The 26254-nt window shown below is 54.7% G+C and overlaps 1 protein-coding gene and 2 long non-coding RNA genes across 8 annotated transcripts; 1 reads left to right on the top strand and 2 right to left on the bottom strand.

The window, feature by feature from the left end:
• Positions 1-208: 208 nt before the first annotated feature.
• Positions 209-3462, bottom strand: LOC137205579 (uncharacterized). Its single transcript, XR_010934213.1, has 3 exons — positions 3282-3462; positions 1650-1706; positions 209-457 (listed from the first exon to the last, which is right to left on the bottom strand). It is a non-coding gene; the product is annotated as an uncharacterized lncRNA (long non-coding RNA).
• Positions 3463-4748: 1286 nt separating this feature from the next.
• ARID5A (AT-rich interaction domain 5A) lies at positions 4749-17254 on the top strand. Of its 2 annotated transcripts, XM_067704278.1 has the most exons (7): positions 4749-4868; positions 12249-12364; positions 13802-13922; positions 14281-14333; positions 14777-14874; positions 15137-15296; positions 15650-17254. In XM_067704278.1, exons 1-7 carry the CDS (start codon positions 4865-4867, stop codon positions 16874-16876), a joined length of 1779 nt encoding a protein of 592 aa, XP_067560379.1. In that variant the 5' UTR covers positions 4749-4864; the 3' UTR covers positions 16877-17254. The 2 variants fall into 2 exon arrangements, with proteins under 2 accessions (XP_067560379.1, XP_067560380.1); XM_067704279.1 differs by lacking the exon at positions 13802-13922 and having other exon boundaries at positions 4773-4868.
• On the bottom strand, positions 9053-12376 carry LOC137205907 (uncharacterized). Of its 5 annotated transcripts, none has more exons than XR_010934350.1 (4): positions 11764-12376; positions 11458-11576; positions 11097-11222; positions 9053-9659 (listed from the first exon to the last, which is right to left on the bottom strand). It is a non-coding gene; the product is annotated as an uncharacterized lncRNA (long non-coding RNA). The 5 variants fall into 5 exon arrangements; XR_010934352.1 differs by having other exon boundaries at positions 9053-9316; XR_010934348.1 differs by having other exon boundaries at positions 9053-11222; positions 11764-11987; positions 12163-12376.
• Positions 17255-26254: the final 9000 nt, after the last annotated feature.

Below are 26254 nucleotides of genomic sequence, written 5' to 3'. Positions count from 1 at the left end.
CGATCTCATCCAACACTTACTCTCTGCTCGTCGGTGTCCTCAACTGTAATATGGGCATAAATATAGTGCCCACTTCATAGGGCTGGGGTGACACTAAATGAAATAATCCGTGTAAGATGCTTGGTGCAGTGTCTGATAGGCACTGGTCAAAGGTACCGTCATCCCTCCCAGCACCAGGCCGTGGCTCAGGAACTGTTTGAAGAAGGAATGGCTGATCCTTGGCACCTGTGAGGTTGGCAAGAGCTATAGCTTTTGCTCCACAAGATCGGAGCGTTGTTCTGGTCGTGGCTATGTCCCCAGTGCCTAACCCTAGCCCAGTGCTGGCACATAGCTGCGCCACAAATGTCAGATAAATGAATAAATGAAGAATTACCGGGACTTTCCCTGGTGGTCCAGTGGTTAGGGGCGCAGGTTCAATCCCCGGTCCAGTAACTAAGATCCCACATAACCTGACGCGCTGCCAATAAAAAAAAAAAAAAAAAAGCGTTACCCCTGCTTTGCTGATGAGGAACCAGAGGCTCTGAGAGGTCAAGTGACTTGCAGAAGGTCACACAGCAGCTGGGCTGTCTGAGTGGAGATGAAAACCCACATTTTCTCTCCTTGTCACCCCCCTTCTCCCCCTCCCCCCAATACACATGGGAATTCGACTTTCACCCTTCAGGCTCTAGAAGCATAAGAATCTCGGGTTTCTACCCAGCTGGGACCCAGGCCCAGCCCAACAAAGGATGTTGTTCCAGATTGGGCTGGAGGGCAGGGCTGGGTGGGGAGGGGGTTGGGGGGGAAGGGGCAGCAGCCAGGTGCGGATGTGCTCCCAGAGTGGACAAAGCTGGGGAAGCTAGTGGTCACGTGCCCCCGGGGGGCAAAGTGGCCAAAGCTCTCAGATCCCCCTCCCAGCGCCACCTCCCCACTCCCTCACCCCCGGCAGTTCCCCAAAGGCCGAAAGCTATTCTCGGCTTTTTCTAAAAGAGGCATTTGAAGCCATGAGCCAATTTTTTCCATTCCTGAGCTTGGGTATCGTCTATTTCGGGCGTTTGTTGTTTTCCATGAGTTGCGAATGCCACTATGAAGCCGGCCTTTCCTGGACAGCGAGCACGAGGGAGCGAGGCAGGAGCCAGGCGGGGCCGGCGGTTAAAAATACTTCCCGCTTCATTTCTCCTTTGAAAACAAAGCCCTGGGGGCCTTTTGCAACTGCCGAGCCTGGGAACGGAGCTTCACAGAGCAGAAAACTGGCTGTGTGTTATTTCCTGAGTGTGCTGGATGGGTTTGTGGGTCCCAGAAGCAACAACACGGACTTGCTGTGTGACCTTGGACAACTCGCTTAACATCTCTGGGCCTGCTGGCCTCCTCTCCAAAAAGAGGCCAGGTGGAACGATCTTGAATGGTCCCTCCAGCTCTGAGAGCTCTGGGATGAGGACCACCCCCCAGGACCAGGTTTTCTTCTTAGAACTGTGCCAGCAAGGGGTTCTGGGATTTGGAGGCAGGAGGTAGGAGAAAGCAGCTTTTGCTCAATCTCCTGGACTACTTTGTGAGCTCTGGAGCCTTGTAAATGTTCTAAGGGGGTCCAGAATGTCCTCAGAGGATTCCCGTAATTGCAAAAAGACCAAGCACACAAAGAGGGGATTTAAATAAAGACCGCGGTAGATGCATACCAAGTCCCGCAGCCTAACAGCCAGGAGAAACAGATCTGTCTTCTGACCAAGAGGGATCTCCAAGATGCATTGTTGGGCAGAAAAGCAAGTTGCAGAATGGAACAATTAGAATTGTACCACTTTAAAAAAAAACACCCATAAAACAAAGCTACATATTTTTCTACACCATGTATTTATGAAAATACATAGGGAAAGTTCTGGAAGCTTTTACCCAATCTGATAATAGAGTCCTTATCTCTGGGTCAGGGAGGGAACTGAGTTTGGAGTGGTGTCAGAGAGGACCAACTTATTATTTGTAATGTCTTTATGGGAGGAATGCATTCATTAGTGGTGCTTTTTTAAAAAATTTATTTGAGACATAGACACCAAGACATTGAGGACCTAGGCTACTTCTCTCAGCCCATCGTGGGCTGGGAGCTGATGGTTGGGAGATGCAGGAGGAGGGTGTCTGTGGGCTCGAGGTGGAGGTGCGTGAGATAGTGGCTTGAGCAATGGATGTATTTATGCTTTTGGGGAAGCAAATAGAGATGTCATTCCTCTGCAAGATTTATTGGCTGTTGTAAATTACTTTCTATTGCAAACAGCTGCCGCAGGTGGCAATTAAATTTAGATCATATTGTTCCCAGGTTGGCACAGGCAGGTGTGGACTTGCTGAGGCTTTGCACAGCAGCCACTGCCTGTAAGAGTGTGCTGGGCTGCCCGGATGGCAGAATAACTCTATCCCGTGTGGGATGAGCTGCTGCTTTATCAGGCAGTGAGTCTATCCAATCTGGGAGGGTGGGATTGGCCTGGATTGGGATGGTGAGGGCAGCGTCCCGGTCTCCATCCTGAACCTTGGGCAAACAATCCTTATAGAATGGACAAGAGAATTCCCTGGTGGTCTAGTGGTTGGGACTCCGAGCTTTCACTGCCAAGGGCACAAGTTCGATCCCTGGATGGGGAATTAAGGTCCCGCGAGCTGTGCAGCACGCCCCCCCCCCCAAAAAAAAAGAATGGACAAAGCTACGTGATGGCATTCCACACAGCATCTACCACCACGGCCTCAGCTCTCCTGGAGAGAGCTTGTAAACTGGGAAGTGGGGTGCACTATTATAATCACCATTATAACAATTGTTCTAGGCAGTTACTATTGTTGATGATGTGTCTGTTACCAAATCTACAAGCACTGGCTTTTACAAACCAACCCATTATGGGGTAGACAAGGGAGCCCACAGTGTTGTCCACTCTGGGCTGAGCCTGGAGAGTTCTTTCATCTCAGAGCCAAAGGGTAAGGGAGAGGGTTTCAGGGTCACCAACCTACAACCCTGGTCCATTTGTTTAGGGTGATGGATGGGCAGTAATTGATGCAAACCTGGTTGGTGGGTGCCTGGGTACAAGGGCTCCTTAACCATCTGTATTTCCAATCTGCGCCTTGCTCCTGGATTCCAGGCCTCAGTGCCAGCTACCACTGGACATCTTGCTGACCCACCATGTCCTCACCAGCACTCAAATCTTCCCCCTTACGCTTTCTCCTCCTCAGGCCATGGTCCCTGATTCAGTTAACAGCACTGCCAAGAGATGCTGAGGGAAACGGTTGAAAGGGCCTGTACTGGAGCTTTGATGCCTGTATTTAGCTCAGCCTCCACCACTTACCAGCTGATTTACTTGAGCTGATTAATCCTCCAGAGCCTCAGTTTTTCTGTTTTTTGTTTGTTTTTTGGCCGCAAGACTTGTGGGATCTTCGTTCCCCGACCAGGGATGGAACTTATGCCCCCTGCATTGGAAGCGTGGAGTCCTAACCGCTGGACCGCCAGGGAATTCCCGAGAGCCTCAGTTTTATCCTATAAAATTAGGAAATGCATAGAGCTGTTTGTATTAAAACTAATCAACAAAATTGTGGCTGCCTACTCTTGTATTAGGAACAGGGTTTAAGTCCTAGCTAGCCACTGCTGAGACCTTAGGCTCTTTCTTCAAATTGAGGTAAAATATATATCACAAAAAATTTACCATTTTAACCATTTTTAAGTGTACAGTTCAGGGACATTAAGTACATTCATATTGTTGTGCAACCATCACCAACATCCATCTCCCAAACTTTTTCATCTTGCAAAACTGAAACTCTGTACATATTAAGCGCTAACTCTCTATTCCCCCTGCACCCCAGCCCCTGGCAACCACCATTCTACTATTTGGCTCCATGAATTTGACTCTAAGTACTATAAGTGGAATCATACAGTATTTATCATTTGTGTGTGGTCTATTTAAGGTTCATTCATGTAGCACATGTCAGAATTTCCTTTCTTTTTCAGGTTGAGTGATATTCCATTGTATGTACAAACCGCAGTTCACCCATTTATCCATCAGTGGACTCTGGGTTGCTTCCACCTTTTGGCTTATTGTGAGTGATGCTTCCAGACCTTGAGCTCTCAAACCCAAGCCTCGGTTTCCTCTTCTGTGATGTCAGTATGGCTGAGTTACTTCTCCCTCCAGCAGAAGTCCTGCTGCAGCTGGCTCAGCATCTCCTCGGGCCCCCACTCCACCCAAAGCCTCACCCCTCCAAGCAGGGGTCATGCCCCCTCTTTCGACTGCTCACTTTGTAGCTGTCCTCTCTGTCGTTGAGATATATGTGGACACTGGCCGTCCACATATATCAGGTTTCCTGTCCCAGGCATTTCTGGGACCCCACAGAGCTTTGGCCAAAGACTTGCTACTTTGGGCGGGGTCCTTGTTTAGCTAACACCAACCATCACTACTTATATGCTGGGCTGGGAGGGAGATGGACAATGCCTTACACCGAGTTCAAGTCAAAGTCAGAAGGGCTTTGCTCACCCCACGCAGACCCCCAGTTCCCTGCTGAGGAGCAAGGAGGATTTTTCCAAGGCTCGAGTTTTGCCTCCAGAGGCACAAGGCAGCAGTGACTCCTGGGTGTCCTGCCTCAGTCTCTCCAGGTGAGCAGCCTAGTTCCGCGGTCTCGGAGACTGGGGAGGGGAAGAGCACACTACAACTCCCAGAGTTCCCCTGCCTCAGGGGGCGGTCCCTGCCCCTCGCGGAAGAATCGGACCCGCCAACCGGAGCCCAGAGCGGAGCGGAGGCGGGCGGGGCGGGGCGGGGCGAGGCGGGGCCGCGGGTAGGCGGCTGGCAAGCTGCTCGGCGGGTCAGTAGCGCGGAGAGCGCGGGGTCGAGAGATAGGGTCGTGCGGAGCATCTCGGGCTGGAGCCGCTGGACCTCGCCGGGCCATGGGTAAGCGGCTCTGTGGTCCGGCCCGGGATGGGGCTGGCGGCCCCGTGGGAGGGCGAAGTTGCGGCGCCAGGTCTCCCCCGGCGCTCGTAGCCGTCGGTGCTGCCTTGGGGGGCTAGCGGGGCCGGGGGTGGACTCGAGGGCGAGGACGTGGGGACCTAGCCTGGACCGGGGCGCCCGCTCCCCCCGCCCGGAGCGGGAGGGTGAGGCCCGGTGTCGGCGCGCGCTCTTCGAAAAAAAAGAAAGACAAAAAGTTTTGGCGGCCAGGGGCTTCCCGGGCGTTTATCTCGAAACTCTTGTCGTCTTTTGACTGAAATTTACCAAGTTCTGTACGGTTCTGTCATCCCACTTCCTGCTGTGGTTTTCAATCTCGAGCTGGTCTCAGCTAATTTGTTGTGACAGCTGTCCGCAGCAGTTCTCTGCCTGCAGCCCCCCCGGCCCCCCACCCCCTCTCGACGTCACATCCCGGTGGTTCTCAGAACCCTCCGGCGCCGCCGAGAAAGGGGCACCGGGGTCCGCTGGGCGCGCGGGACGTTTTCCACTGCGGCCGCCGTTTCCTGAAAGTGACTCTGCGCGGGCTTTGAAGAACTTGCTCAATGCATTTTGAAGAATCAACTGTTCCTCTTTCAGCCGAGGGGCGTGCTGATCCTTCGGCGGTTACCGGCTCCTCGCCCCCTACCCTTTCTCTTTTTCTTTTCCCTTCCCTTTTTTCTTTTCTTCTCTGGTCTCTTCTCTTCTTGTCTCCTGTCCACCCTCCTCTACACACACACCCCCACGCTCCCCACGACAGGGAAGAAGTAGCTTCCCTTTTTGCTCGGCGCATCTTTCTCTTGTCTCTTTTTTCTCTCCTCGGGTCTCCAGGAGGGACGGGATGGCGGCCCCGGGAGTGATGGGGGCGGTGGGGTGGGGGGGAGAAGAGGAGTGGCGGTGCGCGGGCTGCGAGCGTGCGAGAAGTTTGGCTTCGCGCACAGTCCGAGCCTGGGACCACGACACGGCTGCCTCGTCTCGGTCCCTGCGCAGGGTGTTCAGGGGGCGCGGCCAGGCCGGGCTCTCGTCCTCCAGTCCCGCGGACGCTGGGATAGGGGTGGGGGTCGCCGGCTGCCGGACCCCCGAAGGCTCAGGGTGCGGGTACGGCGGCACTTCGCTGGCCAGACCCCGGGTCCCTTTGTTTGCGGGGTCGTCAGCTATCGAGGAGAGGTCCGCGGGGCCGAGGAGAGGATAACAGGTGCTTCTTGTCCCCTCCCGAGCACCAGGGTTGGGGGCTTGGGGTCTCTGTGCCCACAGGCCGTGTTAGGGCAGAGGAGGGATGGGAGATGGCAGCTAGTGGGTTGGGCCACGGGAGTGGAGTTCCAGAGTCCGTACAATCCCCGGGGACCCGTCTGGGGCCTCGAACTTGGAACGGCAGAGGTAGAAAAGACCTCAGGGAATCAGCTCCTTCTTGTATAAGAGTCTGGGAAACTGAGTTTTACAGACCAGCCCTGGTCTGGCAGTGAGGACGAATCAGGCCTCTAAGACCCCGCCCCCTCTCCCTTCGCAGTGGTTCTGGAAACTGGCCTGGGATGGCCCACCCTCCCTCTGGGACCTTGTGGTACCGACTTGGAGAGCCATCCTTGGCGGAGGGTGTGGGGTGCTCTAGGCGCGGAGCAGAAAAGCTGAGAGGCAAACGAGTGCCCCAGGCAGAGGTCAGGCAGCTGACACAGCTCCGTCCTGGCTGTGCCTCTACTGTTGGCCAGTGTTTTGGACAAGCCGCTGCCAAGCCTGGTTCCCCCATAGGTGGAGTAGGTGCAGGAAATGTAGTCCGTGAGGACACAGGAAACGGTCCGTAGATGGAGCCGTTACTGTTACTGTCAAATATCACCCAGACTTGGAGGGGAGGGACAGTGGGGATTCAGCCCCATCCTGGAACAGGGTCTTTTAGGATATCCCAGAGCCGGCTAAAGGGCGGCCGAATTCCAGCAGGGCTTGGGAGTTGGCAGTGTCGTATCTGGTGCCCCCATGCCCCCACTTTTCTACACTCAAGGCTGTCATCTTGGCCCCAGATGTTCCTAGACCCTGACTCCCCTCTTCCCCCAGCTGAGACCCAGAGGCAGGGCTGGGTCGGGAGCTGCACCCTGTGCCCTCTGGGCTTCCATGTCCCGGTCGTCCGTCTGTCCTTAGCGCTGGCTGGAGCACAGCCCTTGGCAGGTCCCCCTTCCCCAAACCACGCTAGAGCGAGCTCCACACGGAGACTGCCAGGCAGCCGGCTCCTGGGCCACAGAGTGGACTGGCCCCTTCAAAGGCTGTCTTTGTTTCAGCTCCAGCTCCAGCTAAGAGAAACTTAAGCCAACGGCCTTAGGCGAGGAGGTGTGGCCGCCTCTGCTGGTTGTTATTGAGGCTGCTGTTACCATTATTGTGGTAATTGACACGGTGCTCCCAGTGGGTGACTTTTCATGAAAGGAAGTGTCGCTTCCTTTCCATCACACCAAGGGTGAATGAGGCGGGGGAGGGGGCGGGGGGAGGAGAGAGAGAGAGAGAAAGAGAGAGAGAGGCAGGCCTTGAACTAGTCACAGCCGGGCGGCTCTCAGCATCAGCACTATCTGAGGTCAGGTAGCTCATACTGCACCGGTAAGGCTCAGTGGGGCTTGTGTTTTTGGAGCACCTGCTCTCTGCTGGGCAGGACTCCAGGCGCTGAGACACACCGGGGAGTGAGCAGGACAGGCAGACCTCAGATCTCACTGAGGGATGCGCGCACACATGTGCACACAGTCAACTGTGGTTGGTAGGGGGAGCCTCGTTTCTTGCTTTGTTCTGCTTAGAACGTTGGGCCCATGGTGGGTCTAATATAGACAGGTAAACTAAGGTACAGAAGCACCTGTGTGGAGTCAGAGCTCCCTCCCCATCCCTCCTCCTGCCCCACTCTCATCTGCTTTCAGTTCATCTGGCAGGGCAGCAGACTAACAGGAATGCTGTGGTGGGAGACTGCAGATCCCCCAGGGAGGGTGGGCAAATGGGCACCCTCTGAGCACAGAGAAGGAACTTGGGGTCTCCCTGCTCCCATTAAAAAACTTTAGATCTCAGGGTTCAGTGTCTTGGGACAGGCAGACTGCACTGGTTCCAAATCCCAGCTTTGCCACTAGAAAGCTGTGTGACTTCAGGCAAGTTATTGACCCTCTCAGAGCCTCAGGTGTTGTATCGTTAAAGGGGGGGAAATAATACCCACTGGGTGCTGGGAAGATGCAGTGAGCTAATGTATGGAAGTGCCTACTCCAGGGCCTAGCAGAGACTGATTTCAGTTGGTGGAGTACATAGTGTGGAAAGAGAGGGAGAGAGGGGCCTGAGAACAGGTGGGCTTCACTTTGGGAATCTCCATTTTTGCAGCCAGCGACTGAAATTAACCTCTTCACTGCTGTGGTATTAGGATCTAAGGTTAAGCTTGACTTTCACAGAGCCATGGAGCTGAACAGAGACAGATTCCTAACACAGGAGGGGCCTGAGCCATCCCACTGCCCAGCACCTGCCACGCCCCCTCGCTGCCAGTGAGGGGCTGGGTCACAAGGGCCCCAGAGATGAGGAAATGGCAGCGGGCTGTGAGCTTAGTCCTGCTGTCATTGTCAGGGTTCTTCTCACACTATTGCCTAGCTGCACAAAACTCGGGAAATAAGCTCAACAGGGATGCACAGGGCCTGTGAGCAGGAACCTCTGAGCACTGCAGAGGGAGACCTGAATCTACGGAGACACGTGGTCCTGCAGAGGAAGATGCACTATCAGAAAGGTGTTATTATCTTTCAAAGTAATTTCTAAATGTAAATGCAATTCAATCAAAACCTCAGTGGTTTTTCTTCTTTTCTTTTCTTCCTCTCCCCCCCCCCCCCGCCGCTTCCTCCCTCCCTCCCTTCCTTTTTTTCTTCTTTCCTTTCTATGAGACAGAATTATCCTAAACTTCAGAAGGAATTTTCTAAGAGGAGTAATGATGGGGGACTTATGCTCCGAATAGTACGTTGTGTTACAAGGCTACAGAAATTAAAACTGTGCATGGGTCCAGCATTCCACAGTGAATCAAGCAGAAGAGAAAGTCCAAAACCAGCCCCCAAAGTGTTCCTTACAAGCCTGCAGATTGTGGGAAAGTAGCATTTCAGATTATTGGGGGAGGAGATCACTCAGTCAATACTGGGACCACCCACCCATGGGGAAGTATGGTTAAACCCCTATCTCGTACCTTATAAATTTATTTATTTTTGGCTGTGTTGGGTCTTCATTTCTGCACGCGGGTTTTCTCTAGTTGCAGCGAATGGGGGCTACTCTTCGTTGCGGTGCGTGGTCTTCTCATGGCGGTGGCTTCTCTTGTTGAGAACGGACTCTAGGCGCGCGGGCTTCAGTAGTTGTGGCACTAGGGCTCAGTAGTCGTGGCTCACGGGCTTAGTTGCTCTGCGGCATGTTGGATCTTCCCGGACCAGGGCTCGAACCCTTGTCCCCTGCATTGGCAGGCAGATTGTTAACCACTGTGCCACCAGGGAAGCCCCTCATACCTTACAGATTCCAGATAGATTAAAGTAAACAGATAAATAATAACCATTATTGTCATTATTGCTTCCTGGATGGAAAAGGCGATGTCTGAAGGGCATGCCTTTGGAGAGCAGAGGTTTTCTTTTTGTAACTGAATCCACCTCCATTACAACAGGGCATCTGAGGCTTTGTGCTCAGAGGGGATCTATACACCCATAAGCTCGGGGCAAGACAGGAACTCAGTGGCTCATGGCAGCAGCGGTCACTCAGCGGCAGCTGGGTTTCTGGGAGGCAGGAGGACTCACCCGGCACCTACAGCAGGAGGTTTCAAACTTATTTCTTGTAGCAGAACTCTTTTTCCAAATGAAGATTTACCCGGAACCCTGATCTACCAATGATTGGGGAAGAGAAGGATAGGACAGCCAGGGACAGGACAGGCTGGGGAAGGAGGGCAAAGACTTCTCCCCGCCCTCCCTCATCGGGGCTGCAAGGGTGTGGGCCTAGAAGGCCCTGCCAGGATGAGTGAGCACAACACCAGTCCTGGGTGCGAGAGAACGGAGGCCGGCTGCACTCTGGGACTCAGCCGCACACAGAGATAGAGTGTTTCCCTTTGTGGCTCTAGGGAAGCTATAATCCCTTGCCCGTCTGGAGTTAAACAGCTCAGATTGGTGACCTCCTTTCCAGGTAACCCAAGTGCCTGACTCCAGGAGATTTTCCCAGGAGAGAATGGCCCAGGCAGAGCTCACCAACTCTGGAACTGAGCAGGAGGGACTAGGGCCACTCTGGCCTGGTGGCTCTCAACCTGTCTGCCCTCTCAGCTCCCCTGGGGAGCTTTAAACTCTGATGCCCCTTGAAGGACCTTAAATCAAACTCACGCGGGGGTGGGGTGGGAGACAGGCATCATGTCTGTTAAACGCTCCCCACGTGATTCCAGTGGGCCCTGGTCCCACCACCTTATTTCTCTGAGGCCCGAGGACAGTGACTGACTTGCAGCAAATTTGCGAGAGGGCTTCAGTGAGAAGCCCCATCACAGGAACACGATGGAGAGACTCCTTCGGAGCTGAGCATTTTTGTTTCAGGCAAGAAGGGAGAGAGGATGTGAAAACAGAGCAGAGAAGGCAGGAAGGGAAAGGAGAAAAACAGGAGGATGCAGGCATGCCCATGACCTAGAAGGCTTTGGGATTCATGGCTAGTTAGCAAAGGACTCCAGCGTCCTTCTCTCCCCATTTCACAGAAGGGGAGGCTGATGCACAGATTCGCCCAAGGACCTGGTTGGAAAGGCATCAGTCTTTTGGGGGGCAGTCATTAGCACCCACTTATTTCTGGAGATTGACCGTGTCTCCAGTGGTCAGGAGCCAGCCTGCAAGGACGGCCCAGGCCCAACTCATGCTTGACAAGTGTTAGGCTGGGTTTCCCTTCCTGGTTTATTTGGACTCTCCACCAAGGCTTCGCGGTGTTGGTGATACAGCAGCCGCAGTGGTGGCGAGGCCAGGCCCCTGGACTGGTGGTCAGACAGACCTTGTTTTGAATCTGGTCCCTCAGGGCGGCAAGCAACTTAACCTCTCTGGCTTCAGTCCCCCCAGCCTCCCTTAAAATGGGATTCCTCTGGGACTCAATGAGAGAACATACATGAAAGGGCCAGGGACACAGAGCCAAGACCCTGCACAGCGCCCTTGTGAACAGCTACAGCAAGGGGACACTGTTCAGCGGCCGGAGGTTCTGCAGCTCGTGCTTCTGGGTACTGCTGACCTTGTGGGTCACTCTGGCGTGGGTTTCTTGTTCTTAAGGAGATTCTTTTTCTGTCTGGGTTGGAGGGGGAATCTTGCACGTTCCCAGCAGTAAGGATATCTTGAGTTGGAGCGAACCAGGACAGTTCTTTAAGGATTAACCAAAAGGAGAAAGGAAAGAAAAAAAGAAAAGGTCAGAGGACATGGGCTCCCGGTCTCACATCTGCTGCCAGCCAGAGCAGCTCCCAGTGGCTGTGCTTTGGCAGCGGCAGGGGTGCTGTGTCTTTGCAGCCATCAGCTCTCAGGACGCCCTTAGTAAAACCAAGCCCCTGGCTCCTCCCTCCCCTCTGTCAGGTTGTTGTGAGACACTCATTCTCGCTTACCTGCCACCTACTTTGTGGGTTGCTGGGCGGCCTCACGAAGTTCTCAGGAGGCCAGACAAGCCGTGGGCATCTCAGTCTGGATGGCCCATCTGGATGGTGTGAGGATGGCTAGAGGATGACTAGAGAGAAGTGCTGTGCTTGGCTGGGGGCTGGGAAGGGCCACCCCGAGGAAGCGACTTGTCAGGTGAGACCTGAAGGGTCACCAGGAACCGTGCAGGTGAGGGGAGCGTGTGGCCTAATTAGGGGCAGTGAGGACTCTGCTGGTGCCTCAGGCAAAGGCTGGGTGCTTCACAAATAGGAACTTACCCTCTTCTTGATTATTTCTGGAGGGTTTATGGTCCAAGCAGCCCCCCGTGGTGCTTTGGGGGTCCACAATCATGGAAGCCTCTGCAGCTTTCCCAAACTTTCTGCCTGAAGGTGGGGCAGGTTTTGGAGACATGATTTCCCCGAGCACCACGGCCCCAGTGCCGGTCTCCTGTCACTTGACCCCAAGGTGATTTAGGGTTTCCTTCGAAGTTGTGGGCAGAGGGCTGGAATGGAGGAAGGAAGAGTGTCAGGTGTGGTGTGGGCGGGGCCTGGTGGGGCTGAGAGGGGAGGAGGGCAGAGTCGGGGGAGCCCTGTGTGTGTTTAGAGGGCTGCCTGCAGCAGCCGGGACCGCGTGCAGAGGACACGCAGCAGAGGACAGCGGCGAGGACTCACCCCCACCTGGCCCTCCTGCCGCCCGCTCCTCCCTGCCAGCATCTCACGTTCTCTCCCTCCTCCCCCCTTCTCTCCCTCTTCCTCTCCTCCAGCACCTCCTGTCAAAGGCAAAAGGAAACAGTCAGAGGATGGTGACCCCCTAGACCCACCTGTGTCTCCTCAACCCGACGCTGAGCAGAACAGGAGCCAGAGCCCCGTCCAGCTGGAGGTGAGCTGGACGACCCCCCTGGGGCCCTCTTCCCTGCCCCCCCTCACCCCCGCCCCACCTGTGTGTAGCCTCCCAGGTGAACATGGAGACTCCCTGGAGATGTGTTCCCTACCCCCCATCCTGCAGAGAGCCTGGAAAGGGGCCCAGCCCTGCTGTCCTGGGCCCTGCACTGGGCGCTGGGAGCGGGGCAGACAGGAAGGCTCACCCGTCACCCCTGGCTAGGGTTTCAGGCTTGGTTTCTGTGGCAGAACCCTTTTATCAAATGAGGATTACCTGGAACCCTGACATATGAAACAGACAAAAGCACTATTCTACGATGTGAAACTACATTTACATCCTTCCGTCCATCCACATCGATAACATGGACCTTAGAGTCATCTCGTGAGATCAGCGCAGCTGTGTTGACCAGCGAGGTCAGAGTGGGCAGCCTCAACTCCTCAGCGTCGTGCTTTTCAGCCATTTGCTTTGGTGGCACAGGCTGGAGTAGAAATCCTGATTCGTGTAGAAGAGTAGCTGCAAGTGGGAACAGGTTTTAACAGATTGCCTGGAGTTCAGAGAAGAGGGATAGAAGAGCACATTCATTTGAAGCTGTGGTCAGAGCGCCTTCATTCCGAGGCTCCAGAGAACAGCTGCCTTGGGCTCCAGTGTGTGCCAATTCCGTGCATTAACATATGAGGTGGCTTGCTTATTACCAGAGGTCTTTGATTAGTCAAAATCAGGGACATGGTACTTGAATAGAGTATTTTTGGAGCACGTGGCTCTCTGCACGGTTCTAGGCCCTGGTGTTTTTCGTCCTTCTCGTGTTTGGGGCCTGCCCTGCCAGGACCTCAGCCCCAGCCTAACAGTAGCCCCCTGCCCTGAGCTACCAGCCACGTGAACAGCATCGGCAGAAATTCCCCGAGAGCAGAAACCAAAAGACCTGTGCATCTGACAGAAGTGCCAGTTGGAGCCCAGGACAGGGTCTCCCCTCCCTGAGTTAAGCACGTGGACGGGCGGGTCACAGAGTCAGGCCTGGCGGCGCGGCGCCACAGAGCTAGAGAGCACCAGGCACTTTTGTTCCTTCAACCTGGACCACGGAGGCTGCTGGGAGCCCTGGGGACACTGCGCCTACCGCCAGGAACTCACAGTGTGGTAGAGGAGCTGAGATGCAGATGTGACAAGTGGAAGAAGTCGTCAGAAACTTGGAGAAGGTGCAGGGCTGCTCCCAGGGCCTCTGTGGACCCTGACCTGGGGTTCTGGGCACTAATAGCTGGCACCTGTGCCTTTTTGACCCCAGGAACAAGCAATGCAGCCCAGAGCTGGGTCTGGGGGTCTGCTCCCTCCTGTGGGAGCCTGGGGGCCACGCATCTCTTTCCTCCCCAGCAGCCTGAGGTTCCGCCCGTCCCCAGCCTCCCAGCAACTGAGGGCTCATGCTGCTGCCTCATGTTTTTTCCCCAGGACTCCCCCGAGGCAGGCGGGGAGCGGGAGGAGGAGCAGGCCTTCCTGGTCAGCCTCTACAAGTTCATGAAGGAGCGACACACGCCCATCCAGAGGGTGCCCCATCTCGGCTTCAAGCAGAGTGCGTCCCTGGGGTGCAGGCAGGGAGGGGGGGCGCCCGGCAGGGGACCCCCACCCAGGCAGGGCATCGGGGAGCACCTCCGTTCTGGGTAACCCTGGACGCCGCCAGCCCACGGGGGTTGCACACGGAAAGGGTGCCCCCCTCCAGGCACAGGGCTGGCAGTGGGTGGGGCTGGATTTCCACCCTCACAGGCCACTGGGCCCCCAGTGCACGGGGCGTGGCCTGCCTAGCCATCCCAGTGGCCCTGTCTGGGTATGTGCTGGTTCTGTGCCTGCCTGACAGGGCCAGGGGGACAGGCTGCTGGCTACCCCTTCCTCCTGCCAAGACTGAGAGTGGCCCTGCCCTCTCTTTTCTCCAGTTAACCTGTGGAAGATCTACAAGGCCGTGGAGAAGCTGGGGGCCTATGAGCTGGTAAGGACAGCACCTCTGAGGCCTCACCCTGCTACATCTCCTGGCACGTCAAGCTGGGGGAAGAGAGTGAGCCCAACAGAGCTGCCCTTACCACTAGACAGGAGGACGAGGCAGCGTCCCAAACCCTGCCCTTCCCCAGTTCCCCTGTGTGCTACGGGGAGAAGGAGGGACCCGCCTTGCCCGCTGCTACTTTGCTGCTCAAAGCAAGATTTCCTCTCTTTCCCATCTGTTCTGTCCTCGTGCTTGGAAAGCTGCTTGGGCCAGCACTCGGGCGGCCCCTGGGCGGGAGACCTGGCTGGCAGCCAGGGGAGCCCCCTCCAACCTCGCCGCCCCACTGCTGGAGAAGCAGCTGCAAAACTGCATCCAAGTGGGGACCCCAAGCTGTGAGGACCCCGTGGCCAGGGAGTGCCCGCCGGCCATGCCTTCACGTGGCATCCTTGCAGGTGACTGGCCGCCGCCTCTGGAAGAACGTGTATGACGAGCTGGGGGGCAGCCCGGGCAGCACCAGCGCGGCCACGTGCACACGCCGCCACTACGAGAGGTACGGCCAGGCCCGCGGCTCACAGGACCTGGGCCTTCACCCCCAGGGTTGGACCAGCAGGGCCCTGAGCGGGGAGGGCAGACTGCAGGCCTGCAGGCCTCCTGGACGAGATGAGGGAGAGCGCGGGCCCCCGTGGGTTGTCTGTGTGCTTGCCGGGCAGAGGTGTTCGCGGTCCGGGGCTGGAGGAGGCCGGGTAGGCCTGGAGCGGTGGGAGCCTGCTGCCAGCCTGGCCTCCTGGTCAGCGTGCCCGGTTCCTCCTCAGGTTGGTCCTCCCATACGTGCGGCACCTGAAGGGAGAGGATGACAAGCCCCTGCCCCCCTCCAAGCCCAGGAAGCAGTACAAGATGGCCAAGGAGCATCGGGGGGATGACGGGGCCACTGAGAGGCCAAAGAAAGCCAAGGAGGAGAAGCGGGTGGACCAGGTGAGCTCTGGCCGCCTCGTGCCCTGCCCCTCACAGCGCCCCGTACCTGTCCTCACCTTGGCCGCAGGGCTCCCTGCCTAGGACACCCAGAACTTCCTCTGAGGGCAGCACTGGTGGGTGCGTGGGTAGGGTCTGAACTCCAGTCTGTACCCCGTTCACCAGTCCCTGTGTCCTGACCCCAGGCTGTGTGTATTCAGAGGATGGGACACCTTTTGAAAATTTTGCACAAAGGTGCTGGAAGGGCTAGCAGAGGCTCCTGGGTGCCCCCTTGGGACCTTGCTGTCACCAAGTGCCCAGGTCAGGGTGCATGGCTCACACCCAGCCCTGAGGCCTGGCCTTTTCTCTCTTTCCAGATGATGCCAGGAAAGACCAAAACAGATGCCCCTGACCTGGCAAGGCTTCCTAGCCAGGAGCCCTCCAGGGACGGCATGGAACAGCGAGGCCCAGCCCCTGGGCCCTCTCTGCCCTTCGTGGGTGCCAGCGGCTGCCCTGAGGCCTACAGGCGGCTTCTGTCCAGCTTCTACTGCAAAGGGACACATGGTATCATGTCACCACTGGCCAAAAAGAAGCTTCTGGCCCAGGTGAGCAAGGCGGAGGCCTTGCAGTGCCAGGAGGAGGGCTGTCGCCACGGGGCAGGTGGGGAGCCCCAGGCACCCCCAGCTATTCGGCCCCTGGAGAATCCCCGGAGCCCAGGAGGGCAGGCTGAGAACTCCAGGCACCGGCTGACGCCTCCGGAGGGAACACAGGGCCCTGGTGGCAGCCTCAAGGAGGAGGCTCAGGTGGGCCCTCACCCGTCGGCCCCCATCTTCACTGGCTGCTTCCACGCCTACCCCACCGAGGTGCTGAAGCCTGTCAGCCAGCACCCTCGGGACTTCTTCCCCAGTCTTAAAGATGGGGTGTTATTGGGGCCTCCTGGCAAAGAAGAGGGGCTGCCAGCCAAAGAGCCCCAGCGGGTGTGGGGTGGGGATGCCGACCACCCCTCTGCATTCCACAAGGGCGGCTCCAGAAGGGGCCTGTACCCCAAACCCAAAGCCTGCTGGGTGTCCCCCATGGCCAAGGTCCCTGCCGAGAGCCCCGTGCCCCTGACCACCTTCCCAAGCAGCCCAGGCCTGGGCAACAAGCGCAGCCTGGAGGAAGAGGGCTTGGTCCATGGCGGCAAAAAACTGCGGGCAGTGTCTCCCTTTCTTAAGGAGGTGGATGCCAAGGAGTGCGGGACCAAGTCTGTGGGGCCCGACTTGGCCGTCTCCTGCCTGCTGGGCCCGGCCCTGGGGCCCACCCTCCCAGAGGCCTGCAGGGGCACCATGCTGCGCTGCCCGCTGAACTTCGCCGGCACCCTGGACCCCTTAAAGGGCCAGGCCACACTCCCCTTCAGCCCCCTGGTCATCCCGGCCTTCCCAGCCCACCTCCTGGCCACTGCAGCACCCTCACCCATGGCCGCTGGCCTGATGCACTTCCCCCCCGCATCCTTTGACAGTGCCCTGCGTCACAGACTTTGCCCAGCCTCGTCTGCGTGGCACGTGCCACCTGCCACAACCTATGCAGTGCCCCACTTCTCCTTCCACCTCAACACCAAGCTGTAGGACTGAGCCCGCAACACTGTGCACAGGGTCTGACTCAGCCTGGGATGGGTAGGCACCGCCAAAGGGCTCTGGGGTGGAGCCCACTCCTCGGGAGAACTCGGCCGTGCCTGACGCAGGGATGCGCCCTCGGCTTGGGAGCCTGGCCCAAAGAGAGGCAGTGAGAAAAGTGGGTTTATCTCTCGAGGAGGCAGCCCGAGCCCAGGGGCTGGAGACCCAGTGGTTGCAAGGCCTTGGGAGAAGATGTTAAGGCTGACAGCTCCCAGCCGGGGCCCCAGAACAGAGGCCAGGAGTGGGGTGAGGGGTCGAGGGGCCGGTTAGCAGCGTGAGGCATCCGGGCTGCCTACGGAAAAGCCAATAAAACACCTGTGAATCCACGCAGCCCTGAGGTGTGTGGCGTGGACCTTTGCAAGGGCAAGGTGGGGGCATCCTTGCGGGTGGTGCCTCCCACAGGCTGACACAGGGGAGCCAGGGAGAGGGACCTGCCCAGCACCTGCTCAGGCCTGGGATGCCATCACCCCAGTGAAGGGTGGACCCAGAGCCAAACCCAGCCTCCCGCACATACCTCAGCAGGCTGTGCCCTTCGTCCTGTGCCTTCAATCCGCTTGGCTAGTTGCGCCCCAGGACAGCTGCCTTTTGCCTACCTCATGGTACAGATGGGGGCCTGAGGCGCAGAGAGGGCTGGGGACTTGCCCAGGTTCCCCAGCAGGTAAGTGGGGGAGCAGAGCTGTGCACTCAGGCGTGACTCCAATGCTCTGAGCTAAGCCACAGGGCGCCCTGCAGCACCCCTGGGGGCTGAGGGTGTGAGCAGGAAGCGCTGGTCTGCCCTGGTGGTGGATGCAGACTTGCCAGGCTGCTGCTGAATCTTCCTGGTGAGCCCCCCGCTTCACCCCCAGCTGCCTGCGACACAAGGGTGTGGGGCACAGGAGGTTCCTACTGGGGGCACCTGGAGGGAAAGAGAGGGGTAAAGCGGTTACAATCTTGGCCTGGGGCATCTGCCATATTTCAGATGTGGTTGCTCCAGGGGCTCAAACCGTGCAGCCTAACGCCCTCCTTCCTTCAGGCTCTGCCTGGGGAGCAGTGTGCCCCCGCCTGTCTCAGTGGGAGGGGTGCCCCTGTCAGAGGCACTGCTTCCCTCCCTTCCTCAGGCTGCCTGTTCCCGGGAGCCGGGCACAGCTGCCTGCTGAACTTCATACAGGTTCCTGGAAGGGCAGTGCCACTATTGGCCTCAGGGTCCTGACTTATGGCATCAGATCTATCAGCTGGCGATGGGGTATCTGGCAGGTGGTCACCGCTGTTGTGAACACTCAGGCTCTGCAGGGACATGTCTGGATTCCCTTCCTCCTCTGGGGAGAAGCCATGCGCCAGCCCAAGTAGCCCGAGTTCCCGGCTCCCGCAGCACCCACGTGCTCCCATCCCTCTGAGCCTCTGGAGTCTCCGTGGTTGACGAGGAACAGGAAGAGGACCGAATTCTCTGGCCACCCTCCCTGCAAGTGCCCTGGGTGCTGGGCTACAGACCCCCTGGGTAGGGGCATCTGCTGTGTGGGGGGCCCTGCCTGATACGGGGCAGGGTTGCTGGGGTCCCCTTCATCTGCAAAGCCACAGCGGCCTCACCCTGGCACAGAGGTGGGCTGGTGGCCTGGCAGCAAAACTTGAGCTCGGGTGGCTCAGAGCCGTGATGGTGGCGCCCTCTGGAGGCTGCTCTGGGAAATACTCCTTTCCATGTGAGTATCCTCATGCTGAGCTGGTCCCCGGGCGGGGGTGGGAGTGGGGGACGCTGTGGCTCTGCTTGGGCATCAGCAAACACCAGGGCTGAAAGTGGACGTGCTTCCTGGAAAACCTCTGTGCCCTGTGCCCTGCAGCTCCGGCGTGCTAGCTCTCCATGATTTTCCTCACTCTCAATTCCCGGGGATGGTACCATCCCTATTTACAAATGAAGCAGCAGCTCCGAGAGGCCCCGCAGCCTCAGGTGCCAGGCTGGGCTGCGTGGAGTGCCTGGCTCGCTGGAAGGGCACCCTGTACATGCTTCCTGGCACTGCCGCCCTAGGTGGACAGGTGCATCCCAGGTCATCGTGGTTTTTATACTCTTTCCTTTGTGTCACCTGCCCTGTCCCAACAGTCCCTGACTCTGCCCTGGGGACCCACAGGCCAGCACCTGCCTTTGAGGCATAAACCATGTTTCAGGGTCTTTTTAGGACTCCTTCCAAACCATCTGTGGTGTTTGAGCTGTCGGCGGTGGTGAGCGGAGGCGACTCTGAAAGGGATGTCCCCACAGTCCCAGCCCTTTTCCCAGGGACAGTCTAAGTAGAGCCCGTTTGACAAACACGGTCTATTTCCAGTGGATGCCAGGTGCTGTTTTAGGTGTTGGATGGACACCCCAGTGGACAGAACCTTCAAGTTTCTGCCCTCGTGGAGCTGACGCCCTATGGGGGAGGCAGTCAATTAAAAAATGAATAAAATACAGAGTGCCAGGAGAAGCGTTGGGGAGAAAAATAGGGCTGGGAGTGGACTGTGCAGTTTTGTTATGGCAAACGTAACTTGGCATAACCTTTACCATTTTAACCATTTTTAAGTACAATTTTTAAGTACAATTCAGCGGCACTGAGTACATTCACAATGGTGGGCGACCATCACCACTGCCCATTTCCAGGGTGTGGCGTTTTAAACACAATGGCCAGAGAGGTAGAAGGTGGCATCTGAGCAATGGCTGGAGGAGGAGACAGAGGCTTCTGGGGGCAGAGCAGCAGGGACAGGGAGAATCAAGGCCCCCAGGGCAGGAGCAGGCACGTGTCTGAGGATCTGGAAGGCTACGGAGGCTGGAGCAGTGTGAGCCCGGGGTGCAGTGGCAGGGGAGGTGAGGACGGCAGGGAGTGGGGGACCCAGGACACGGGTCCCTGTGGGCTCAGAGGGCCATGGCCACCAGAGGAGGTGAGCTGGGAACATAAGGGGGCGGCTGAAATCACTTTGGTTATTGGGTGAGTTCGTGGGACTGAGTGGTGTGAGAGTGGGAGAGAAATCACTGGAGGAGAGGAGGTCGGGACCAGAGAAGTTGAGATGTGGGAGCCTTGAAACCAGCTTTCACTGCAGGGGGCGCGGAACTAAGATCCCGCATGCCTCGCCGCCAAAAAAGAAAAAATTTAAAAATTAAAACAAAAAATCAGCGCAAGTAGGACATCAGCGTTTTGGGGCGAGGACTGCTGTCTGCAAGGACTGGGGAGGACACAAGGGTCTGTGGGTGACTGCAGCAAGGACACGGGGGGGGTGTCCTATTCTGGTGTGACCTTCAAAGCGGGGAGCCAGGGGGTCTGGAAGCAGGGGGTGGCTCAGGCCACTGTAGGTAGGGTAGCGTAGGAGGGGCTGCAGGGGAGCGGGCTCAGGGTGGGCACAGCCATGGGCTGGCAGTGGGAGGGAGGTACTAGAAGGGCTGGCTGGGAAGTGAGAGATTTCCATTTAGGCTCAAGACCAGAGGCTGCAGATGGTGGCCTGAAGATGTGTTTAGTTGAACCCATGTAATTTTAAAAAATGTTTTTGTAACTAGTTGCCAGCATTTAAAAATCAAGAGATTTCACATAAAAATTGGGGTATTGGGCTTCTCTTTAAAAATCAGAATTTCCAGACACATGGAGATCACTGCCTGAAGCTCAGTGGTGTCTGCTGTCCTTTGGTCAGGGTATACCTGCCCATCCACTACAGCCCTGCTTGTCGCCAAGCCCGAGGGACCCAGCCTGGGTTGGCCACCTGGTCTCCCGAGGACAACGGGCGTTTCCACATTCAAGCTGGAGCCCTGCAGCCGCTCAGACGCTAGGCGGCGGCTTTCGCTCTGTTGTCGTAAGATCAGCCAGGTCTGCTTCCGGAGCAAGTAACTCCAAGAATGTCCTGCTGGAAAACTTAACAGGGCTTCCAGACAGGAGGGCAGGGCAGAATTGGGTCACTGCAGAGTCACCTGTGCAGTGTCCCCTGGTTTCCAGGCTGCAGGGGCAGGCGGTGATGGGTGGATGGGACAAGGGCACAGGTACCCCCCTGCCCGGCTCCTCAGGTATCAAAAGCCTTTGCCCCACTCTGGGCCATGCCAAGTGGAGCCACTGCCCAGCTGTGTTTGTGAGGCTGCCCAGGAGGGAAGGGGCCGCTGGAGGGAGAGCAGGAAGGGGCTTCCAGGCGGGGAGGGGCTGCCTCCCCACCTCCACCCCTTCCACGACCGACCAACGATCCTGACTGTCGGGTTCTTGGCTTGATGTTCGGCATTCCTACCACCTTCCTGGCCTGGTCACCCCTCCCTTGAGGGAGCAGGGGGTGGGGAGGAAAGATCAAGGAGGTGGAAGGCAGATCCCCAGCCCTGAGACCCACTCCCCCACGGTTCAGGAAGGATGCTCAGGCCCTTTACTTGCAAACAACAGGAATGAGCTCCCACCCCGGCAGGAAAGAGCTTGCGCGGCTCACAGGACTGCAGGGAGAGCTGACCAACCAGGCTGTGCAGGCATCGACCCTGAGCCCCTCTCCGGGGCACTGCCCTGAGCTGGCTCCCACTGGGAGGTTCTGTCCACTGGGGTGTCCATCCAACAGCCTCTCTTCCCAGCCCTGCGTTCAACAACATCACGCTGGTAGCCTGAACTAGGCCAAAGTGAGAGGATTCGCATCCCCCACAAGCCGGCGCTCCAGCATTTCCCAGCACACCACTGCCATCTGGCTCAGCTCTGCTGCCTTCTCCCCCGGCGGTCTCAGGGTAAGGACAGATTTTTCAGGAGAGAGTCTGATCTCAGGTCCTGTGCTTACCTGTGTTACCTCACAGGAAGTGTGTCTGCCAGGTAGACCAAAACCGTAGCTGCCATGCTGGTGACACCAGACGAATAGGGTTCACTGGGCCTCCATTTCCTCACCTGTAATACGGAAGTAAGTCATTTCTACCTCAGGAGTCATGGGCATTTAGTGAAAGTGCTTTGTAAACTAAAGTTATGGATGAATGTGAATCATCAACTCCTTCCCAGCACTTCTGCTTGGCCAGCCTGACCAACCCCTGCTCAGCTCCTTACCTCAGGGCCTTTGAAATTCCTGGTGTACGGACCGCTGCTCTCCAGCCTGGCTTCTGACTCAGAGTCACCCTGACCTTTGGATCCTGTCTGGTCTGGGACAAGAATGGCAAACCTGCTTCATCCCAGGTACCAGCTCTGATTGATGGTGGTTTGTCTGCAGCTCTGGGCTGACTCAGTGTGAAAGTGATATAATCGATTAGTGATGTCTGCCAAGGGCCCAGGAGAGAGAGGATGCTCACCTGCCACAGAGTTGCCATATTATGCATGATGACTAGCTGGTGACCACCTGATGATGGGCTGTCTAACTTAAACTTAGGTCCCTGACCTCACGGCCACGTCTCAGCCGCAGGTCCTGTGCAGAGCTGTCTGGTTTCCCTCCCACATAAGCAATGGTTGTGGAGGAGCAGTGTTTGGGCTGGGGAGCCAAATCCTAGAAGCTTGGGTTGGACATCACCTGCCCATGAGCTACTGAGTTGAATGCCTGGGTAGTAATCAGGGAGGCAGCTTCTTGGGAGAGATCCAGGTAGGCTGGCCCCAACCGTGCAAAAAAAAAAAAAAAAAGTCTTTCCACGTGGGCTGTGTGGAGAGAGATTATCTAGGGTCAACTCCAAGAGTAGAGTGGAACAATTCTAGCGTCCCTTGTGGAGTAACTGCGGTGCATTTGAGATGGCCTTGGGTACTGGGGAAGTCAGAAGATGATAAATTAAAAGAATCATTCCAACTTTGATCAGCTCACCGCCCTGCATAAACCTGGCCCATGCACTCCACTGCCCTCAAGTTAAACCCCAGATGTCTTAGTAGGAAGGCTCTTTACTGGCCCTGCTTCCTCCCAGTCTCCTGACTCCCTACCCCCATGGCATCCCCACCCCTAAGGCAACCTCTGTCTGGGCTGAGCCCTGAGGCACCACCTCAGCTCCCCTGCATGCCTGGCCCTCCCTCGGATCTGGAAGCACAGAAAACATTGACCTGAAAAACATTCCCTTCACGGATCCCACTGTTCCTTCCAGCCTCGCTCAGAAGCCTTCTGAGGAAGACTTACTGGCCCAGGTACCCATCCCATGTGCCTTCATGGCACCCGGTGCTTCTCCCATCCTGCTGTGCAGGACCTATTACAAGTCTGTACCTTCCCCCCAGACTGTAGGCTCCCTGAGGGCAGTCAGTGTTTCCCATTCACCACCAATCCCCAATCCTACCTCCCTCCATAGGACAGGTGTCCTAGGCCCACCCAAATAATTATTATGGTACTTATGCCTAGTAGTCGACATCAGGACCCTTTTCCCCAGCCGCCTCTGAGTGGTTCCCAGAGGGCTCTTACGTGCGCAGGAGCCATCCCCAGGTTATTTCTGGAGAACTGTTCCTCACCCCATCAGCCCAGAATGCTGGTGGCCCTAGAGAGGAGTGACCTCGGCCAACTCCCCACCTGGCTTTGGAGAAAGGATAGAACCAACTCTTGACTACTGCTTCAGAAATACGGGCCAAGCCCCATCCTCTTCCCCCTTAAACACACACACACACACACACACACACACACACACACACACACACACACACACACACACACACACACTTGAAACTAGGCAGGGAGAGAAACAAGATTTTATTAAACTTTCAGGAAGAACAGAAGGGAGACACAACAAAGACGGACACAAGCCATAACTGCTTCTTGAAGTTGCTACTCAACCCCATCCATGTGGCAGGTGCTGCTCCCAGCTGCCGATGTAGCAAAATGGAAATATATATATATATATATCACATGTCATTACTATTTTTTAAATAAGTATTTAGTAGTATTCCTTGAAGATAAGCAATAGGAATCAGCTGGGTAATTTAAGAAAAGGATGGAAAGGAGATGGTGGCTCATAAACGTGAAGGACTAGAGTAGAACCAGGCCTTGGAAAGCACAAGTCAGATCTGTGCATGGGATGTAAGCCAATCATAACAATTCTGTTCCCCACTTCTCCAGTCTCCTGGCAGGTGGGAGCCATGACCCAGATCTGGCCCTTGAGATCTGTTATGGACTGAATTGTGTCCCCCACTCCCCATTCAAATATTAAAGCCTTAACCCCCAATGTGACTACATTTGGAGATAGGGCCTTTAAGGAGGTAATTAAAGCTAAGTGAGGTCATGAGGATGGGGCTCTAATTCAATATGACTGGTGTCTTTAGAAGAAGAAGAGACACCAGATCTCTCCCTCCCTCTCTCTCTCTGAACAGAGGAAAGACCATGTGAAGATGCAGCAAGAAGACAGCCATCTTCAAGCCAGGAAGAGAGGCTTCATCAGGAAAAAAAAAAAAAAAAGCAGCAAAAACTGACAGAATTGAAGGGACAAATATTTCTATAGTAATAGAGACTTTAATACCCCACTCACAATAATAGAACAATTGGACAAAAGTAAGGAAATAGAGGACTTAACACAATAAACCAACTAGATCTAACAGACATATATAGAACACTTCACCCAACAACAACAGCATACACATTTTTCTCAAGTGCACATGGGACATTTTCTAAGATAGACCATATGTTAGGCCATAAAGTAAGTCTCAATAGATAGCAAAAGATAGATATCATTAAAAGTATCTTCTCTTACCACAATGGGATGAAGTTAGAAATCAATAACAAAATTAAAACTGGAAAATTCATAAATGGTAGAAATTAAATAATATGCTTTTAAATAACAATGGACGAAAAAAGAAATCACAAGGAAAACTAGAAAATACTTAAGAGATGAATGAAAATGGAAACACTTAAAAACAAAACTACCACAGGAATTCCCTGGTGGTCCAGTGGTTAGGACTCCGCACTTCCCCTGCAGGGGGCACTAAGATCCTGCAAGCCATATAACACACCAAAACAAAACAAAACAAAACAAAACAAAACTACCCTATGATCCAGCAATTACACTCCTGGGTGTTTATCCAAAGGAAACAAAATCACTATCTAGATATATGTACCCCCCCCATTCATTGCAGCACTATTTGCAATAGCTAAGACATGGAAACAACCTAAGTGTACAGTGACAAATGACGATAAAGCAAATGTGGTGTATATACACAGTGGAATATTATTCAGCCATAAAAAAGAGCGAAACCCTGCCCTTTGTGACATGAATGGACCCTGAAGGCATTTTGCTAAGTGAAGTAAATCAAACAGAGAAAGACAAATACCATATGATCTCATTTATATGTGGAATCTAAAAAAACCCCAAACAAAGACACAGAGAACAGATCAGTGGTTGCCAGAGGTGAGAGATAGGGGGTGGGCAAAATGGGTGAAGTTGGTCAAAAGGTACAATTTTCAGTCTTCCAGTTATAATTATATCCTGGGGATATAATTTACAGCATGGTGACTATACTTAACAATACTGTATGGTACATTTGGAAATTACTAAGAGAGTAAATCTTAAAAGTTCTCATCACAAGGAAAAAAAATTTGTAACTGTGTGTGGTGATGGATACTATAAATATCATGGTAATCATTTCATGATATATACATATATCAAATCATTATGTTGTACACCTAGAACTAATACAATGTTATATGTCAATTATATCTCAATAAAAAAGGAAAAATAAAACTTTGAAAAAAACCCCAAGAAAATGAAAACATGATATAACAAAATCTATGGGACACAGCAAAGGCAGTGCTAAGAGGGAAATCTATAGTTATAAATGCATTAAAAAAGACAAAATCTTAATTAGGAGCATGAGATTAACAGACACACACTACTATATATAAAATAGATAAGCAAAAAGGATTTATTGTACAGCACAGGGGACTATATTCAATATTTCATAATACCTATAATGGAAAATAATCTGAAAAAAATATATAAATGAATCACTTTGCTGTACACCTGAACTAACACAATACTGTAAATCAACTATACTTCAATTTAACCTCCCCACACACAAAAAACAAAACCCCCCGCAAGATCTTAAATCAACAACTTAAGGAACTAGAAAAAGAAGAACTAAACCCAAAGTTAGCAGAAGGAAATGATAAAGATTAGAGCAGAGATACACAAAACAGAGAATAGAAAAACGAAAGAAAATCAATAAAACCAAAAGGTGGTTCTTCAAAAAGATTAAAAAAACGACAAATCTCTAGCTAGATGGACCAAGAAAAAAAGAGAGAAGACTCAAATTACTAAAAATCAGAAATGAAAGTGGGGGCATTACAGAAATAAAAAGACTTATAGGAGAGTGTTATAAACAACTTCACACCGAAATATTAGATAATCTGGATGAAATGGGGAAATACCTAGAAACACAAAACCAACACCAAGACTAAATCACCAAGAAATAGAAAATCTGAATAGATCTATAGCTAGTATGGAGATTGAATCAGTAA

This window comes from Pseudorca crassidens, chromosome 14 (genome assembly GCF_039906515.1).
Source record: "Pseudorca crassidens isolate mPseCra1 chromosome 14, mPseCra1.hap1, whole genome shotgun sequence".
Classification (NCBI taxonomy): domain Eukaryota; kingdom Metazoa; phylum Chordata; class Mammalia; order Artiodactyla; family Delphinidae; genus Pseudorca; species Pseudorca crassidens.
Note: the sequence above shows the minus strand (reverse complement) of the source record. Positions and strands in the feature narration are given on the sequence as shown.

Bases quoted from the DNA above. Each gene is read 5' to 3' on its own strand.
- ARID5A (XM_067704278.1), top strand. The intron at 14,334-14,776 runs GTAAGGACAGCA...GCATCCTTGCAG, and splicing joins AGCTGGGGGCCTATGAGCTG to GTGACTGGCCGCCGCCTCTG. The intron at 14,875-15,136 runs GTACGGCCAGGC...GTTCCTCCTCAG, and splicing joins ACACGCCGCCACTACGAGAG to GTTGGTCCTCCCATACGTGC.